This window comes from Crotalus tigris, unplaced genomic scaffold (assembly GCF_016545835.1).
Source record: "Crotalus tigris isolate CLP2741 ecotype Arizona unplaced genomic scaffold, ASM1654583v1 scf7180000024131.857555, whole genome shotgun sequence".
Lineage (NCBI taxonomy): Eukaryota > Metazoa > Chordata > Lepidosauria > Squamata > Viperidae > Crotalus > Crotalus tigris.
Window position 1 is genome coordinate 568463 of NW_024100405.1, and position 14599 is coordinate 583061.

At 38.2% G+C, this 14599-nt stretch overlaps 1 protein-coding gene across 2 annotated transcripts in view; it reads left to right on the top strand.

The window, feature by feature from the left end:
• Positions 1–7502, top strand: part of SERPINI1 (serpin family I member 1) — a 104792-nt gene extending 97290 nt beyond the window's left edge. For both annotated transcript variants that reach the window (XM_039322819.1, XM_039322818.1), the window contains 2 exons: positions 2359–2448; positions 7133–7502. In XM_039322819.1, the coding sequence (XP_039178753.1) occupies positions 2359–2448; positions 7133–7209 (167 nt within the window). In that variant the 3' untranslated portion in view covers positions 7210–7502. The remainder of the gene's footprint in view (positions 1–2358; positions 2449–7132) is intronic.
• Positions 7503–14599: the final 7097 nt, after the last annotated feature.

Here is a 14599-nt window from a genome sequence, read left to right on the forward strand (position 1 = left end):
CATAATGAGTTAATTATGATAAGGTGAACAACCATCCTCCTTTAGGGAGGACAGTCCTCCTTTTGTAAGTTCTGTCCTCTCTCGAAAGATGTCCTCCTACATGTTCTCCTTTTCGATATTTGAAGACTAATCTGTAAATCTCCGTATTCGATCAATGGCAAGCTGATCCGTTGCATGTGATGTGACGTATTTGTATTTGACATGACAATTCGTCAAGGCTTGGTACAGTGCGGCAAGACGCGATTATGAGACGCATGCGCTTCGCACAGGAGAATTGTTTTGAGAGAGTGCGCTGCATGCAAGTGGCTTTGTTTACTTCTTACCGAAACATGACACGGCACACACACACACATTAGACTCACTTTTTTTTTTCAATTTATTTGTGTCCTCCTTCTCATTGTAAAAAAGTTGGTCACCTTAACTATGATTCTCTGCTTTTGGCAGTTGTGGTTAGAAACAAGTGTCTTATATTGAGTGTGTTCTCACAACAAGCCAAAACCTGTTGTTTTTTGGCTTGCTATAATGTCAAAACCCATACTATAGATTAAATTATGGGTTAGAAGGAGCATTTCAAGTCGGGTTGTCTTGACCTTGTTTGATTTACATTTGTTTGTGTTAACTATGTTAATTATGATCGAGGATGTGCTCTGTCATTTATATTTCTGCTAAGAGTTAACATAGAGTTAAGCAGTATTAGTCTTTCAGACAATAAAAGGGGAAACAGTAAGTAAAATTGCCTTGTGGCAGTTTGACTGTCTTCTCACCCTTGCTGACTATGAGTTCTTTTATAAAAGAAAAGAACGACAGAAAGAATAGGCTTTCCTTCATTCTGCAGATGGGGACTTAGTCATGCGCTTGGTCTAAACTTAGTAAGGTTGCCATTTAAGAAAATAAATTCCAGAATGCCAGATCAAGAAGCGAAGCTCTAGCATAAGATTTCTCATTCTTGGCTTCTTTAAAATGGGGTGGATTTCAGCTCTTAGAATACTTCAGCCAGCATGGGAGATTCTGACTTGGGATGTAGAAAACTGAAGTCCATTCATCTTAAATATGCCAAGGTTGAGAAACATTGCTCTTGCCAAAATAAATTGGCTGTGTTTTGAGTGGGTTTTTTTCCCCCTTAGTTTCTCACATTTAGTATCTCACATAATGCTAGGTTTCATGGAACCCCCCTTTTGAAAAACCCTGGCGTAGATGTTCATTGGCAATCACAGACTTTTTTTGATCGTTGTAATTAGAAAAATAACAATGGGGCAACAGACTAACCAATCAGGAATTATTGCTGAGATAATAAGCAAGACAGAGTGAGGCTAATGTACTGTGGCTTGCTGTGTCATTTTGAGATAATTTATTAGATTAATGTAATGAACCATGATAATGACTGAGCCACTGTCCCACTAAATCCATCTTTACTGAAGCAAATCCTTCCCTTCTCCAAATCTCATTTCTGACTTGCTTTTAAGTAGGGTCTTCTATCATTTCGGTCATTAAGGCAAACCATGTTTCCTTTAAACGGCCTCTCCGGGTATAATTTGTAAGAGATCTCAAATTCTAATTAAAGGAAATTCTGATTTACCTATACCAAAGTAAATGACTAAAGAATGAATCTGATTATAAGGTCCACAGAAGATTAACTAATTGAAAACCAGACCAATTCATAGCTGATAAGTCAATATAAAAATGAATTTAAGATGGTAGGCAGTTAATGTTTTAAGGTGGGGAGTTAGTATTATCCCCTCAGAAAAGAATGTTGTCTCTGGTTGAAAATACTCCTAGCAATGTCACTGTTACGATTGTGAAAGTAATCAAAATATGTCATTTGAAAATTTTGCAAGCATTGAATCAGAATTTGCATCCATTTGCAATGAAAATTCTGGAGATCAGAAATAAGATTTTACAGTACAGGTGCACTCCTGGAAATTATTGTGGCCAGTTAGGATTAACACAATACGTTCCATTGAATGCTTCTGTTCTGTATTTAGCAATAACCTAAGTGGGTGGTAAGGTTATCCAAGGTAATGGCTTCCCCTCAGAAAGGAATGGATGTAATAAGTCTCCCAAGTCAGCTTGTTTGTAAGTTATAAACTGTTCCCAAAGTGGTGAAAATAAATTGTGCAACTACCAGTTGTTAATCATTTATAGAACATATCTAGATACATCCATTTCTTTCCAAATCTTTCTAAGGTTTTAGATTAGGTTTGTGCCTCCTGACAACCTTGTTAGTGTGATGGGTTTCTAATCCTTGTTTGTGCACTTTAGGTGGGCTACAAATGGACTGGCAGCAAAAAGGAGAGATTGTGTGGCACAAATATATCCAAGAAATATTAGACTTTGTTTTTTTTTTCTCCCATTCCCCAGGAATGATTGCAATTAGTAGAATGGCTGTGCTGTACCCCCAAATTATAGTGGATCATCCATTCTTCTTTGTGGTTCGGAACAGAATTATAGGTGAGTGCATTGCAATATTTAAATATATAATATTGATTCATCTTCCTTATTTCTCTAGGAGTTCAAAGCAGCTTACACAGCAATCCTGCCTTTAAACATTTCCTCACAACCTTATAAAGTAGAATGGGCTGACATACAGTGACTATTCCCAAGTCAACTCACCAGCTTCCATGGATGGGGATAGACTTGAACCTATGCCTAATCCCAATTTGTTTTTCTTCTTTTTGCCTCCTTTGAATTGTAGTAGGGGGTTTGTTTAAACTGGAAACCAGGATATAATATATGACACTGAATCATACTGGATTTTTGTCAATTCTGGAAAGAAAAACAGGTCTCAAAAAGGTTGAGATTAATAATTTATTCAAATGAGATCATACATGAGATCAGCTATAACAGCAAGATATTTCATTGGCTATTACAAAACATGTGCCTAGTGAAGTAATTAGAGTATATAAGTATGAAGTAATGAGGCAGGACCATAAAGAAATAGAAGCTTTTCAAAGAGGCAATATCCCATAAACTAGAAAGTTACTTTATTTGCCTCCCCAGAGCTTTGCTCACTTTCCAGCATTGTTCCCAAGTATTATCCACTGGTTCTACAGCTGGCAGAAGGCTATGTTTAAGTACAAAATAAGTTGCTCTTTTTTGCTCTACCCAATAGCCATACTGCCAGCAAATAGAAATTGAATGAATAAAAAATAATAATAAATCCTCTGGCGGGAGTAACTTGGGGGGTAGTGCATCCAGCTTCACCCCCTTGCAGCTTTTGATGCCATTGACCCATGGTATCCTTTGGGGTTGGCTTTAAGAGTTGAAAGGGGGGGGGAGGTTTTGTGCTGGTTCCAATTGATACTGATAGGGAACAAGAGATCTAGCACATACCCATTGCTCTGTGGATTGCTGCAGGGCTTAGGGCTCTCTCCTCTTTTTAAAATATTTACATGAAGCTGTTGGGTGAGGTCTTCTATATCATTGGTATGTCAATGAAACCCAGTTGTACATCTCCATCCCTGATGAACTAAGTGATTTGTGGATGCCCTCTTGTGCATGCTTGGAAGCTATGAGGATCCGGATAGGGAACAACAGGCTTCAACTGATTTTGGTAAGATGGAATGGCTATCGGTAGTGGCCCCTTCAGTATCTGGGGCTTTGCCAGATACTGAAGGGGCCACTTCAGTATGGGGTGTTTGTCTGGGGTTGTACTGCCCCAGACAAACACAATGTTCAATTTAGGGGTCCTCCTGGACTCACAACTCCCATTCAAAAAGCAGATGACTGTTGTGGCTAAGAGGACTTTTGCTCAACTTTGAGTTGTTCATCAGTTATTCCCCTTCCCTGATTGAAACACCCCTCTTTCAGTCACTTATGCCTTTGTCATCTCCATATGCACTAATACAATATACTCTACATGGGGTTATCTTTGAAGAGTAGCCAGAAATTACAGCTGTGCAGAAGACAACAATGTGAGTAGTTTTGGCCACCCCTAGGGTTGTACATCTAACACCTGCTATATGAGCTGCATTGGGTATCAGTTTGCTTCCGGTTGAACCTTTAAATCCCTTTATGGTATGGAAAAAGGTTACCAAAGGAACTATCTTGTCCATATTTCATTGATCCATCCCATCCAGTCAGGCAGGGAGGCTATGTTGTGGGTAGATGAGAGAGTTCAGTTTGAAAGAGCTAGACTTGACCAGTAGCCAAAGCAGACTGGCCCTGGAATACACTGACCAGGGGCCAATGGGAAGGAACCGGCATGCACCAGGTTAAAATGGCCATTAGACTGTGGTCTGATCCCAGCTTCCGAGAATCAACGGAATGATTAATGAATTTCATCAGATTTCATCTTCAGCAAAACTGCTGCATCTTTTTGCTTGCTCAAAAGGGAGGACCCTACTTTGATATCAAAACTGTAGGAGATGACTTTAAACTGGGGGTGTAGGAAACATAATGAGGACATGGCAGAACAAAGCACTTGCCATGGACTGTTCATGCTGTGGTTCAGTGCAAGGGAGTTAAAGGCCATTAGTCAAACCAGCAGGCTTTGACTGCTGTCCAACTTTTTATGATTAATATTGGAAAATTCCCAAATGTTCTGACTCAAGAGTATCCAGAGTACCAATGTGATGAGTTATTCACCTGCTTGACAAGAATGATGACAACTGCCTGGTGTATAACAAAATGGATTGATTTAAAGTATATACTATATACTTTTAAAAGTACATAGAGGATTTTTTTTAATCATGTACTTTTGGAAGGAAGCAATTGCTCTGTGGCACAGTATATATCTCACAAACTAGAGTTCACATTTTCAATTCACTCCATTACCAGCTCAAAAAGAGATCTGCAAGACTAGTAAAAATCTAATTGGACAAAAAGGAATTGTTGTCAGTTTGGGAAATAATATGGGCTAAAATGGACCTGTGTTCTAACTGTCAATCCTAGATGTGGCTCAGAAATCAGGCTCCTTAAATTTAATCAGGCTCATTTCAAGTAAGTGTGATTCATGATCCCACTCAAAATTGGGTTTCTATATACATGTATGTGTTTCTCCCATGAGATCCCACAAGTAAGCAATCAAATCTTGTTTGAAATTACTGAAATTGCATGGAATATTCAGCATTCACTCAAGATTACATGAACTTATTTTTTTAACCTTTTTAATTGAATTTTGGGCCATGCTATCAACTCTTTATCTAGCCCAGTGGTTCTCAACCTTTTTAATGCCGTGACCCCCAACCGGTCGTAAGTCGAGGACTACTCAACTGGTGCAGCACCGTTTGCAGAATGGGACTTTTGGTGGGCTCAGCAGGGCAGAGACAGCCTGGACAATTACTATTGGCTTTTGAAAGCCAATAGAATTAGACTCTATTCAAGAGAGTCTATTCTGTTGGCTTTCAAAAGCCAATAGAATAAAAGGGAGTAGCACAGCTAAGGAAAAGGGGGAAAAAATGGCGGACTGCGTTGTTTGGCGACCCCTGTGAAATGGTCGTTCGACCCCAAATGGGGTCCCGACCCACAGGTTGAGAACCACAGATCTAGCCAATGAAGCAACAGTCAAAAGTAGCCAAGAGTGTTGGGGATTTTTTGAAATTGAAATCAGAAGCAACTTTGCTGCTAAGAATTGCATACCTCCAGACACATCCTGGAGGAAAAGGAGCCTTGCCTAGTAGCCAGAACAGAGTTTTTATCCTCTCACAACTCATATGAAGAAGCCCAGAGTCAAGTTGGACAGTGCTGAAATAGAAAACTTGTGCCTGGCAGAATCATTTGGTTTTTTTTTTTAAAGAAATCCCTATTTAAGCAAGAACATTTTATTATAATTGATTATATGTGTTGTTGTGAAACAGATATAAAATAAGACTTCAAAGAAATACATGCCTTTGATAACTATAAATAAAAGTATAAAACAAAGGATTGAATATATATATTTATATATATGAAAGATTGAGGGCAATAGAAGACAGAGAATGAGGTGGCTGGATGGAGTCACTGAAGCAGTAGGTGTGAGCTTAAATGGACTCCAGAAGATGGTAGAGAACAGGAAGGCCTGGAGGAATGTTGTCCAAGGGGTTACGATGGGTTGGTCACGACTTTGCAACTAACAACAACAAATATATACATGCATACATACATACATGAATTCATACTATATATATATATAAATTCATACTATATGTATGTAAATTCATACTATATATATATAAATTTACATACTATATATATTTAATACATACATACATACATACATACATACATACATACATACATACATATATATATATATAATACATACTCAAATATTAATGCCATCAGACAATACCAGAAAACATTCTTTGTAACTCATTTGATTCCTTCCTTCCCCAGGATTCTCATTAATTATGAAAATAAACTATTAAAGACCACAAGATATTCTAAACTCTACATTGGCTTTATTTCTTTATTCTTTCATCCATGGTTCTTTTGTAGGTGGATAATCCTATCTGAAAACAAATAAGAACTTGGTTCAGGAGACATCTCATATCAGTATCTTAATATCTTCTTCATTAATTACAAGGAGCACCCAGTACCTTTAGAACAGTGTTTCTCAACCTTGACAATTTTAAGGCATGTGGACTTCAACTCCCAGAATTCCACAGCCAGCATTGCTGCCTGTGGAATTCTGGGAGTTGAAGTCCACATGCCTTAAAATTGTCAAGGTTGAGAAACACTGCTTTAGAAAATAGGATAGGATCATAACTATTGTTCCATAGACAAGATTGGAACCAATAAATGACATTTTCAGGAAAACCTTAGGAAAACTACCTAATAATGAGATCCAGGGCTTTTTATCTCATAGAACACCCAGAATGGAGTTCCGGCACCTTTTTTGGATGGAACCTTGTAGGGTAGGCAAGGCGGGTTGTATGACGTGTGAGTTCCGCACCTTTTTTTTTTTAAGAAAAAAAGCACTGATAAGATCTATCCAGCAGAAAAGACACCGTCTTTGAAGTTTATAATCACTCTTTTCTTGAAAAGAAAGTTTCTTGAAAGGAAGTTTGTAATCACTCTTTTCTTGAACCCACCCAGTAAACAGAAGCCATATCCTTTATGGATAATTTTCCACCGTTGAACATGTTTTTTTAAGAATTATTATTCTTGTTATCTGGAATCTGTATTCCTATAGCTCTTCTTTTCTTTCTTTAAGGTACCATCATTTTCATGGGGAGAGTAATGCACCCAGAAGCGATGAATCCAAGTGTGCATGATTTTGAAGAACTTTAATAGCTCCACAGGTTGATCCACATTCTCACAAAAGAAAACAAGCACACTAAGTTTGCAATTGATGTATTTAAGGTTTTCCATGTGGTGGTTTACTTTCTTTTTTTAGTTCTCCCTTTTTTGCAATGTTACCTTTGAGATACTATTTAAAAAGACAAACCATTTCCAGGTCTGACTTCAACTATGAAATTGCAGACCATAGTTGTGGAAGGAAAGCTTTCAGTATTAAAATATATGTTGTTGTCTTCGTGATTTATTGTGTTGGTCCTTTAAAATAAAAAAAAATAAAATATTCATGCTAGTGATCATTTTCTTGTCTTGGGAATCAATGCCTAATTGCCTCTCAAATGAAGCCATTCCAAATTTCTATAGTAGAACATAATTAATTGTCAAGGCTCTTTGAAGCCTAGATAACAATCCCAAAGTGCTCAGATTTTTAAAGATGAGAGCCCCAGAAGGCCTTTGGGCAATGTATTGGGAACACATTCCAGAAGTGGGAAGAGCTTAGATCAGTGTTTCTCCACCTCAGCAACTTTAAGATGGATGGACTTCAATTCCTAGAATTCCTCAGCAAATCATACTAACTGAAGAATTCTGGGAGCTTAAGTCCACCCAGCATAAAGTTGCTAGGGTTGAGAAACACTGGCCTAGATAGAAATTATACCATAACTAACTTGTATTTGTTTTAATTTAAATGTAGTTAAAATTGAATTAAGCAATCCTGGTCAATATGACCATTCCCCATATATTGTGTGCATTTCCCAAAATGTCACAATAAAATTTACAATTCAGCATTGTTATTGTTTGGTGAGCTGGTATCACAGCTAAATTTCTAGACACTATTTTCCAGTTTGGACAACCTTCAGAGGTGTGAACTCCAATTTGCAAAATTCACAATTGTTGTGAACTCTAGAAATTGAATGCCACACAACTATAAGATGCCAAGGTTGGTAAATGCTAATCTAACCCATGGAGGAAATAATTCATTACATCTCTGTGTGATGCACCACTCCCTTTTATCTTCTTCTATAATGTCTCATCTACCACTGACTCCTGTGCAAAAGCCAGGGAACTGAGGAAGACTTTCAGGAAAAACAGGCAAGGATCCCAGGATTAAGCAGGAAAAATACAGCACTGGAAGGTTTTGAGAAAGAATTATTCCAGAACCATAACTCTGTCTTGCTTCAGAAAAGGCAAGAGTTCCAGAATATGTGGGAAACCTATAGTGATATCTAATCCTAATGCATTTGTAAAAGATCAGGGACGGAGGTTGTGTGATGTCTTGAAATTAGGGAAAGTAACACCATACTATAGCAGTGCATCAAGACAATGTGTACTGCAGCTTTAAGTAGCATAATTCCTATGGAGCATTCTGGCCTTGTTTGTTTTTCCTAACAGTTGTCCCATTGCACCCACCTTTTTAAAATCAGCAGTTAAGACACTGGGCTTGTGGATCAAAAGGTTGGTAGTTTGAGATCCAAGAACCGTGTGACGGTGAGTTCCTGTTCCTGCTCCAGGTCCTGCCTATTTAGCATGTAAATAGATACCACTTGGGTGTGAAGGTAACAGTGTTCCATGCACTCAATGTATAATCATGCCAGCTACGTGATCACAGAAGCAGTTTTGGACCATGCTGGCTCCCTTGGCTATGAAACAGATGAGCACCTCCTCCAGCTAATTCCCATGTTGTTGCCAAGAAGACAATATGAGCCATTATGCAATCTCAAAGTCAATCTTCCTATGAGTAACATTGATGTGTGTCAAATACAAAAATAAATTGCACTAAATTTTTTAAAAAGCCGGTTTTAAATATGTTTCTGTAATTGCTGCTATAATATTAAAAAAAAAGCAATGTCCATTTGAAACTTGAGTAGCTGTCACTCACTCTAAATGGTTGTACTTCGTAGTCAATGGGGATCAGGGACTTTATAATTTATCAAGATTTCTTCTGGCAGGCAGATTAACATGAAATCATACAATTCTCTGTGCAGTTCCTTGGATTGTTCATGAAAAACAGCAAATGTTTTTGTGGCGTGGCACTTAGCTATCTTCTGTAGATAAGAACCATATCATCCAAGTCCAGTTAAAGAGAATATTAGTAAAATCCCATTCAAAACACTAAGGCACCAATAAAAGCTTTCTAGTTCCTTTGATTTCTATATGGATTTGATTCTGTTCTCTGTCAAATCTTTTGGGGCAAGTTGTCTAACACAAATCTGTATGTCCTTCCACTATGGTAGTTTTCCTGTGTGTACCTCAGATTCTCCCTGCCATCAAAAAAAGTTTTATATTCATTCAAATGCAATTGTATTGATGCTGCTACAGATTAAAAGCACTTTATTAATAAAGCATGGGGAAAAACAGCATAGATGGCAATCCTGTGTGTGCTTCATTAAGGTACATTGCCAAGATGTGTAGGATTGTGACTCTGTAATAAGTGAATTCTTTTCTCATTCACTAATTCTATTGCTTTGACCCCATTAAGGAAAAAGCAAAAGCTACTCCCAGGCATTAAGTTGGTGCTTAGCTAAAGTGGAATCAATAATTAAAAAAAATTAAGTGTGCAATCTTTACTTTTTTTCCACCATTTAATGTTTTACCTTTGGCAATATCCAGGATTGTATAGATAGCTTGTTGGAATGATGGAGCCAATAGTTGTTCATAGTAAGTTGCCGCCTGAGTCCTGATAAAATGGTTATTGTTTTCCAGATGATAATGTTCTTTCTAAATCTGCAACATTATCCGTTCAAAACAAAAACAAGAAAATGAACAAGAAGAAAGGGAGAAATTTCCTGAATTTATTTAATTCGTCCTTCCCACCTGTTTACATAGCAGAGATGGGAAATTATGGTGGGTTGAGAGAGCTAAGTGCTCTTCAACTTCTGCTAATTTATTAGATTTATGTTCCGCTTTTCCTCCAAGAACTAAAAATGACCTTCAGTACTTCAGTTTATGCCCCAAACAGCAAAGCTATATGGTTGGCTGGGTTGAGGAAGAAAGAGCTTCCAATAGGATTCCAGGGCTAAAGGTGATCTTGAATGTGAGCCTCCCCAGTCCTACTGCAACATTTGAACCACTAAACCATGCTAGCAATGGTTTTTATCTTCACCAAGTGTTTCTACATTGGTTGCAGCAATCGGGTATATCTAGATTAATGAAAAGAAGGATGAAGGGTAACATGATAGCAGTGTTCCAATATCTCAGGGGCTGCCACAAAGAAGAGGGGGAGTCAAGCTATTCTCCAAAGCATCTGAAGTCAGGACAAGAAGCAATGGATAGAAACTAATCAAGGAGATATCCAACCTAAAACTAAGGAGGAACAACCTGCCTCCAGAAGCTGTGAGTGCTCCAACATAAGAGATTTTTAAGAAGAGATTGAACAGTCATTTGTCTGAAATGGTATAGAGTTTCCTGACTGAGAAGAACATTGGACTAGAACAGAGATCCCCAACCTTTTGGGCACCAGGGACTGGTGCCATGGAGAAAGGGGGTGTGGTTTTGAATACTGCCTGCATCCTGAGGATGGAGCTTTGCTTGTTTGTGTGGCTCACTTGCTGGCATGCTGAAGACTGGTGGCGGTCCACGGACCTTCAAGGTCTCTTCCAATTCTGTTATTATGTTATCTGATAAGTAAAGCCAAGAGATACTCCAATAATAATGAGGGAATAATTGCAACCTCAAAAGGTTCATATCTGAAATATGAGGAGTATCACTGTGACAACTGAGGAGCTAAATTCTCACTGCTCCTTCCACCTTGTCTTGATCAACTCGCTCCTATTTGGAGACCGTTGAGAAAGTGGTAGGGATTCAGCTACAGCCTGTACTTGAAAATGCAAATAGACCTATTTTAGTCTGGTGCTTGGAGGTACTTGACGGTATGAAATGATGAAGTTGAAACTAAGAATTATTGTTTATATTCAAACATACTACAATATTGTACATATATTGGGGGTGTGATGGCACAGAGGTTAAAGAGTCTGAGCTTGTCAGCTGGAGAGATTGCAGCTCTGTGCAATGGGGTGAGCTCCCATTACTTGCCCCAGGTCCTGCCCACCTAGCAGTCCAAAAGCATGCAAATGCAAGTAGATTAATAAGTACCACTTTGATGGGAAGGTAAAAACGTTCTGTGCCTTTCGCATATAGCCATGCTGGCCACATGACCACGGAAATCGTCTTTGGACAACGTGGCTCCCTCGGCCAAGGAACAGAGATGAGCAACGTGCTCATCAGATATGACTGACAGGGAAACCTTTTCCTTTACCTTTAGAAACATTCTTGGTCAATTTGATGGAGGTGCACTCCTCTAAAAGAGGTCTTCCTCCATTAGTTGTCACTGGACTGAAGCAAAAGACACAATGATTCATGCACTGACTAACCTTTGCTTGGATTAATGCAATCAGCTTTACATAGGGCTGCCATTGGAGACTGGAAAATGAAGCCAGACAAAGTGCAGCATCTTGCATATGGGTGCATTGGAGACACCACAGTCACATAACACCTTTTTACAGTCACTTTATTGGTTACCTGTAAGTTTCAAGGCAGAAGTTCAAAATGCTGTTTTTAATGTATAAAACCTTTTATGACTCTGGAGCCAGGACTGTCTTCTTGTCTAATACGTATATCTCACCTTCCCAGCCCTGAACTAGAAGGAGGAAGGACTCACAAGGTTAAATTTAAATTATTATGGCCTTCCTGTTATGGAATACTTTCCTTTGGAAGTGATGCTAGCACCCTAACTATTGGTCTTCTGGAAGATTTAAGCTGTTCTGGAATGCATTAGACAAGTGAAATGTCACGGTTACACTTATTTGCCTTGTATCTGGTTATTATTAATTAATAATTAGTTAATTAAATGTGGCTGACTGAACCAAATGCCCTATATTATTTTAACTATTCATTAATTATGTAGCTTAGAAGTAACTTGAAAGCACTGTATTTATTCAAGGGATTTTTTTCTCATTTTACAGTAGACTTTAGCCTAAAACAAAATGAAACTGTCTTTACTGATTTCTCTATTACAAAGCAATGCCTGTAGCTGGCCATAGCACCAGAAGGCAAGACAAGAAACAATGGATGGAAACTAATCAAGGAGAGAAGCAACCTAGAACTAAGGAGAAACTTCCTAACAGTGAGAACAGTTAACCAGTGGAACAGCTTGCCTTCAGAAGATGTAGGTGCTTCATCACGGAAGGCTTTTAAGAAGAGACTGAACAGCCATCTGAAATGGTCTAGGGGTCTCCTGCTTGAGCAGGGGATTGAGCTAGAACAGGGGTCTTCAAACTTGGCCTGTTTATGACTTGTGGACTTCAACTCCCAGAATTCCTCAGCCAGCGTGCCTGGCTGAGGAATTCTGGGACTTGAAGTCCACAAGTCATAAAATGATTAATTACTGATTACTGAGGAAGTATTTCCTGCCTACAATTAAAACTCAAAGTTTATCTCCTCTGAATTGTCTGCAGAAGAGGAAATGGGGCCAGTGGCAGGCCTGGTACCCTGACTAAATCAATGCAAATTCTAGAACAATATAAGCATCTGGGCTAGTCTGCTTGTATTTGCAGATACATTTTTGTACACCAAGAATCCTCTCAGATGTGGAAGAATCTATTATAATCAGAAATAGCATCCTCTCCCCCTCCAAAAAAAAGCATATAAGGACCCATAATATAATCAGATAAGCATATACAGTACTTCATTTCTCTAATCATGGATTCAGATTACCTGGCATTCTATTATCGCCTGCTTCTGCTAACAAATTATAATCCACATTGTGCTGTTTGTTTGTAAATGCATGGACCTAACAGGTTAAAAAGCCCCTATCTTGTTACTTTATAGATTTGCCTTTGTAATAAGCACACCCTAAGTGGATGAAGGAATTTTAATTTAAACCAGGTGAATTTCAAAGGCTTAGCAGGAAAATATTCAGGGACTCGTATTTTATTATTCCTTCTCTACAGCTACATTCCTACAATATACTTAACTAGGTCAGCTCCAAAGCCTTCTCAAAACATAAAGCATGGAGGCTGAAATCAGGCAACACCAAAAAATGAGTGGACTCCAAAAACAAGAAGCCTAAATATAGATCTTTCACAAGGGAGACTGGTGGGTGGCATAAGGGCAGCAGACCAGCAGCTTGATCCCTTGCTTGCCCCTATAGCCCATTTTAGCAAAGAGGCATTGGTACCCAATATGCTCAGGAGCAAAAGCCTTGGGCACTGGACAGTATCTTTGTAAATTACTCCTTCAGTACCTCTGGCCTTGTGGCTGATGAAGAACTTGAAATAAAACTCTGAGATTTGTTAAAGAAAAAAAAACACCTATGTTACACATTTGGGTTTAAAAAAAACAATCTTACACATTTGGAATAAAAGCTTGGGTCTTCTACCTGTCAACGAAAGCAGAGCAGAACACTTTATGCATGCATGAAGTTCCACCTGCCATTGTCAAGAAAAGGACCCCTGTGATACATATGTGGTTCAGTTTCCAGTTTATAGATTTCTAGTTCCAAATTATGGAATAAATTAGAGTCATTCAAAACTGTTAACAATGTCTGAATCACCTAGTTTGATTGGTGGGCTGATATCAAAACTAAATCACTTTGATTGGATTCACACGCTGTATATTTAATTACTATTGGAGTAGCCTATTGGATAAACCCAACTGCAAATCACAGCTTAAGGATAAATACATTATGTAATCTAGCCAATAGTATTATATTTAACAAACCATAATTAACCAGTGGCTACCATGTATGTCAAGTTGAACCTTTCAGCTCCTAAATATTGTACTGATCTAAATTTTCTATAATTGCCTTATTCCAATCAATTCTATAATAAGGAATAAGTTTCCATGCATGCAGAACATTTCTATATGCAAACGTTCTGTCATGTACATATGGTTAGCAGCTTCATTATGTGCCAAAGATGTTTTCTGATATGAAAAAGCTTCTTCCTCAAGAGTTTTATCGTCACATTGAATCATGTACAGATCTTGGAAAAACAGTACCTCTGATTTGGAGTCATGACAAGAATTTATAACCATTTTCAAGGCATTTAAAGAACTGTGGTGATGATGGTCCCTGCATTTTGGCTGGTCTTTAAAGTCAATAAATTCCCCGATACAAACTGATATTGGGAAATGACCAAAGCAGGCAATTTTCGTCCCATGCTGATTTGAAAATGAACAATAAAGAAACTGCAAAAAGCAATAAAAACAAGGGCTGACAAACATAGCAGAATTCTCATTGGTTCTAAAAAATAAATGTTTGCCTTGGTGGGAAAAATAAATGCTTGTAAGACCAAGAGTCATAAACTGACAGAAATGATTAAGTGATCATTTAGTTCAAACATGTTGTGCTCGTATTTCTCCAGATGTTCCCCTGCCAGTATTTATCATG